Source organism: Hyla sarda, chromosome 1 (assembly GCF_029499605.1).
Source record: "Hyla sarda isolate aHylSar1 chromosome 1, aHylSar1.hap1, whole genome shotgun sequence".
Classification (NCBI taxonomy): domain Eukaryota; kingdom Metazoa; phylum Chordata; class Amphibia; order Anura; family Hylidae; genus Hyla; species Hyla sarda.
Genome location: NC_079189.1, coordinates 586,600,575 through 586,606,574, shown reverse-complemented (window position 1 = coordinate 586,606,574; position 6,000 = coordinate 586,600,575). Strand labels below are relative to the sequence as shown.

The 6,000-nt window shown below is 44.6% G+C and overlaps 1 protein-coding gene across 2 annotated transcripts in view; it reads left to right on the top strand.

The window, feature by feature from the left end:
- The first annotated feature begins 1,375 nt into the window (after nucleotides 1-1,375).
- The window catches only part of AMACR (alpha-methylacyl-CoA racemase), a 67,509-nt gene continuing 62,884 nt past the window's right edge, over nucleotides 1,376-6,000 (top strand). For both annotated transcript variants that reach the window (XM_056545615.1, XM_056545548.1), the window contains exon 1: nucleotides 1,376-1,544. In XM_056545615.1, coding sequence (XP_056401590.1) covers nucleotides 1,451-1,544 — 94 coding nt within the window. In that variant the 5' untranslated portion in view covers nucleotides 1,376-1,450. The remainder of the gene's footprint in view (nucleotides 1,545-6,000) is intronic.

Genomic DNA, 6,000 nt, shown 5'->3' with positions numbered 1-6,000 from the left:
AGCTGTGTCATCTTTTTTAGTGGAAGATCCCTTGATGCCCATACATCAGAGGAACTTCATTTTGGAGGCCATTAAAGGAGTAGTCCAGTGCTGAAAAGCATCCCCTATCCCAAGGATAGGGGATAAGTTTCAGATTGCAGGGGGTCCGACCGCTGGTGGGCCCCCGCGATCTCCTGTATGGGGCCATGGCTCGCTGGCCAGATAGCGCGTGTTGACCACAAGACGAAGCAGCAGCCGACATGCCCCTTCAAAAAAAGCGCCATGGCAGAGCCAGAGATCAGCTGCATCAGTCCCCCCAAAAATTTGAGTTCCTGGATTTAAATATCTATATTCCGGATGGCTGTTTGCATACTGCCACTTATTTTGAGAAGGTGGATGCAAACAGCTACCTCGACTTTAACAGTTGCCATCGGAAACAATGGAAGAAGAACATTCCATTCGGTCAAATGAAAAGAATCTGATGAATTTGATTCTGGTTTTCTAACTACCGTATATACTCGAGTATAAGCCGACCCGAATATAAGCCGAGGCCCCTAATTTCACCCCAAAAACCCAGGAAAAGTTATTGACTCGACTGTAAGCCTAGGGTGGGAAATACATCAACCCCCCATGTAATCATCCAGACCCCCGTCATCATCCCACCCCCTGCATCATCACCGCCTGTCAATCCCTTCATTAGTGGTCTTCAACCTGCGGACCTCCAGATGTTGCAAAACTACAACTCCCAGCATGCCCGGACAGCCATCGGCTGTCTGGGTATGCTGGGAGTTGTAGTTTTGAAACCTCTGGAGGTCCGCAGGTTGAAGACCACTGCGGCCTTCTTCATCATCCCCCTCCCCTTCATCATCATCCCCCCCCTTCATCATCACCGCCTGTCAATCACTTCATCAGTGGTCTTCAACCGGCGGGCCTCCCGATGTTGCAAAACTACAACTCCCAGCATGCCCAGACAGCCATCGGCTGTCTGGGTATGCTGGGAGTTGTAGTTTTGAAACCTCTGGAGGTCCGCAGGTTGAAGACCACTGCGGCCTTCTTCATCATCCCCCTCCCCTTCATCATCATCCCCCCCTTCATCATCACCGCCTGTCAATCCCTTCATCAGTGGTCTTCAACCGGCGGGCCTCCAGATGTTGCAAAACTACAACTCCCAGCATGCCCAGACAGCCATCGGCTGTCCGGGCATGCTGGGATTTGTAGTTTTGAAACCTCTGGAGGTCCGCAGGTAGAAGACCACTGCGGCCTTCGTCATCATTCAGCCCCCCCCCCCACCTTTTTGTTTTGTACTCGCCTCCCCTCGGCAGGAAGTTAGGGTGAGCTGGTCCTAGTGACGTTGCCCTGACGACGATGCACAGGGACATTGTGCATGAACGTCCCTGTGCGTCGTCATCAAGGCAATGTCACTAGTCCGGGACCGGACCCGAAGCGTGGAAAAGAGGGCCCCCTGGTGAAAATGGACAGCCCGCAACGACTAACCCTCCCCACCGGATGGTCCCTGCACCATAGAGGGCCCGAACCAGCTAACCCTTCCTTCCCACCGAGGGGAGGTGAGTACAAAACAAAAGGAGGGGGCTGGGGCCGGGCATGCTGGGAGTTGTAGTTTTGCATCATCTGGAGGTCCACAGGTTGAAGACCACTGAGAAGGGATTGACAGGCGGAGAGATCACTCGAGTATAAGCCGAGGGGGGCATTTTCAGCACGAAAAATGGTGCTGAAAAACTCGGCCTATACTCGAGTATATACGGTAGGTATTACACGTCACACACCAATATTTTTCTTTTATGTTTTTATTTTTTTTGTATAGGTAATATTACCAGCTCATATTATTTTTTTTATGGTTTTTCCGTGTCCTGTGCAGTATCTCTCCCAGAAGTCCACTTGATGGCCCACGTGGTGGTCTACACCCCGAAGTCATCAATTCTTACTCTAAGAGAGAGTTTGCAGCTGTTCCTGGAGACGGTTAACATTAATCTCTGCATGGTGGAATAATAGGTCACGGTGTTTATCAGGATCAGTAGAAGCATCACCCACTCGATGATTATGGTGGTGATTTCACGGATCTCGTCCCAGTCTTCATCATCATAGAATAATTCCTGTAATGTTTTATATCCAAAGTAGAAAATTGCGCAGGTAAAAGCCAGGCCACAGCAGGTGCATCTACTATGGTGGATGACTTTTTTTGCTCCTGGTAATTTATACATCTGGATGGACTGGCCAAGGTAGTATAAGGCTTCACATGTAATGGAAATTACCATGCTGACAAAGTGTATCCTGGGATATTCTTCGGGGGACAATACATGCATGACAGCTGTACCAAAACAGGAGGCCCACACAATGGCGAGCAGGATCCTCTGGATCAGGACCTGATGACCCCTGAACTCTTCAGTATGCATAACCATATACTTATAAATAAGAAAGGTTAGTACCAAAGTGCCAATGGATGTCCCTATGAAACCAATTCTCAATAATATGTTTTCGGGAAATAAATTTCCCACGTCACTGTGAAGGAAAAGAAACCAATGTTATTATGGATATTTCCTCACTCCCAACCCATGAAATAAGAATCTTGTGCTTGTTTATCTTACCTGATGTGCATCAGTGGCGAGGCGGCATGGCCGAGGACGACCGTCACGATGTAGCTGGTGGCAAGCCAGGCCGCACACCAAAACGCCAACAGAAGGGGGACGAACCCCAAACCTTTTAGCTCCATCTCAGTCAAGAAGAAGAAATAGAAGTTGCTAATCGCACTGTAACAATCTACAGAATGAAGGCCCGGGCGGCTGTCAGTGGAATGTCAGGACTTCAGCTGTCTATGACATCACATGTCTGATGTCACGATGACTGCTTGTTTCTTAGAGCTGCGATGATTTAGTATCTGCTATGGACAGAACCTGATGTTTCTACTATGGACCTTACAGACCCCAGAACCCAAGTAATTAGTGCAGGGGCTCCATTTTGATCATCTCATATTTCACATTATTTGAGTTCCAGGGCTCGGATACATTTGCACCCTCTATAGCAGTGGTCTCTAAGCTGTGAACCCCCAACCGCTGCAAAACCACAACTCCCAGCATGCCCAGACAGCAACTTTGCATAAGGAAATAGTCTAATTAAACTTTTCTTATATATAGACTCCCCGACATCTCCAAGGATAAGCATCTAAGGGTCTCGTTCCATCTTAATGTTATACCTTTTTTCAATAAGATCGATGATTCCAAAATGTATGAATATAGGAATAATTCCATATAAGATACAAAAAGTTAGCATCCACCATTTCTGGAAAAGTTTCTGAGTTGCCCAAAGCAACCAATCAGATTGCTTCCTTCATTTTTCAGAGGTCTTTTCAAAAATGAAAGAAGCAATCTGATTTGTTGCTATGGGCAACTGCATAACTCTTCCTCTACACTGGTTTTGATGAATCTCCCCCATAGAGAGAGATTTATCAAAACCTGACCAGTGGAAAAGCTGCTGAGATGCCCATAGCAACCAATCAGATTGCTTCTTTTATTCTTGAAAAAGCCTATGAAAAATTAAAGAAGCGATCTGATTGGTTGCTATGGGCAACTCAGAAACTTTTCCTCTGGACAGGTTTTGGGTTTTGATAAATCTTCCTCTATGGGGGAGATTCAGCAAAACCAGTGCAGAGGAAGAGTTGTGCTGTTGCCCATAGCAACCAATCAAATAGCTTCTTTCATTTTTGAAAAGGCCTCTGAAAAATGAAGGAAGCAATCTGATTGGTTGCTATGGGCAACTCAAACTTTTCCAGAAAAGTAAAGTTTAACCACAACCAGGGGCGGATCCAGAGTTTAGTCTCGGGAGGGGCACTATTAGAGAATTTTGCATTGGCGGACAGAAAATAAGGTGTTTCTTAACCCCTTAAGGACGCAGTCCTTTTTCACCTTAAGGACTGGGCCCTTTTTCGCAATTCTGACCACCGTCACTTTACGAATTAATAACGCGAAAACACTTTTACCGAATATTCTGATTCTGAGATTGTTTTTTCGTGACATATTCTATTTTATTTTGGTGGTAAATTTTAGGCGTTACTTGCATCCTTTTTTGGTGAAAAATCCCCAAATTTAATGAAAATTTTGAAAATTTAGCATTTTTCTAACTTTGAAGCTCTCTACTTGTAAGGAAAATTGATATTCACAAATTTTTTTTTTCACAAGTACAATATGTTCACTTTATGTTGGCATCATAAAATGGACATATTTTTGCTTTTTTTAAAAAATTAGAGGGCTTCAAAGTAGAGAAGCAATTTTCAAAAATTTCATGAAAATTGCTAAATCTGAAGGGACAGATGTTACAGAACTACAACTATTTAAAAATAAAATAAAAAAACGTATAGGGTTCCCCGTATTTTCATTCTCAGCACAATACCAACCAAACAGCAACAGCCTGACGTTACTAGGGTGGGCGGGGACCATTGTTACTGGCCCTCCCCAGCCTAAATAACGCCAGCCTGTTACCGCGTAGGCCCAGGAGCACAATTTTTGATGCTCCGGGCCTGTTGGTACCGGCTCTTCCCGGCACCCCTGTGGTGGTGGGTACCGGGGTAATAATTGGGGGTTAGCGCTAGCTGTTTTTGCGGCTAGCGCTAAGCCCTGGCTTAGTAATGGATTCAGTCAATAAGACCAGCTTCCACTACTAACCCTGAAAATTCATTAAAAAAAACACAACACATTGGAAAAATTATTTTATTTGAAAAAACACTCCCCCACAGCCCTTGTTAACCATTTTATTAAAAGAAAAAAAAAATCCACCGTAATCCATCAAATCCGCAGTAATCCTCTGCATACACGGATCTGAAACGAGAAGAAAAAAAACACAAAAAAATGGTTATGACATTTTTGCCGCTGTCCGCTGGGGAGAGCACCCATGATGCAATGTCTACCCAAACAGGGAGCCACCAATTGGTGCAAAACTACAACTCCTAGCATGCCCAGACAGCCTTTGGCTGTCTGGGCATGCTGGGAGTTGTAGTTCAGCAAAAGCTGGAGTCTCCCTGTCTGGGTAGACACTGCCAGAAGGGTCTGTTCACATTATACAAAACGGACAATGTGAACAGAGCTTCAGATTAACTAGCCTTGTTCCCTTCTGTAGCCCCGCCCCCTAATGACATCATCACTAGGGGCGGAGCTACACGGACCTGCCCGGTACTCGAGAGAAGTAAGCGGACTTCGTCTTCTGTATACACTATAAACAGCTATCTATAGAAAGCTGTATATAGTGTATACCGCCCAAAGGGTTAACCTACACTGTCCAGCAGTGTAAGTTCACTCTTCCCTTGCTGGGCTTGCGCATAGCGCACAGCTCAGCAAGGGGTTAAGTGAGCCAGCAATGTGTATACTGTATACACATTGCAGGCTCACTGTAAGTTCTTGCTGGACTGTGTTCAATAACCAACTTCCTCTACCTCTTAAAACTCCCCCCCCCCCCCCTGCCATGTAACCTTATAAATATAAAAAACACTCCGACAACTTATAACTTTGGTGGACGTGGGGGTCGGCCACAGCTTTTATTTAGTCATAACACTGTTAACATGGTAACCAAACCATCCAACCTCCGTGAGGTCGCCAAACCAGGGGGAGCCCCACAGCCAGCCACCGGCCTCAGCCGCCGGGCCTAAGAGCCTTCCCCCTCCGCTTCTCCATGTATTTCTCTCCTTTACCGCCAGCTGTGACTTAACTAAGTCAAAAGACAAACATTCCATCCAGATGAAACCAACATAAGGTAAGAATTTTACACCAAAGTAATTATATACTGACATCCGTTTTTTTTTTTTTTTTATAACAATTATATATATATACACACACACACTATATATATATATATATATATATATATATATATATATATATATATATATACATACATATACATACATATATATAATTTTTATTTTTATTTTTTTTATTTTTTTTTTATATCAAAAGGGGAAATACAAAATCAAAAGGGGAAAAAACCCCGTACAACAATAAAATAGGGAGGGAGGGTGGG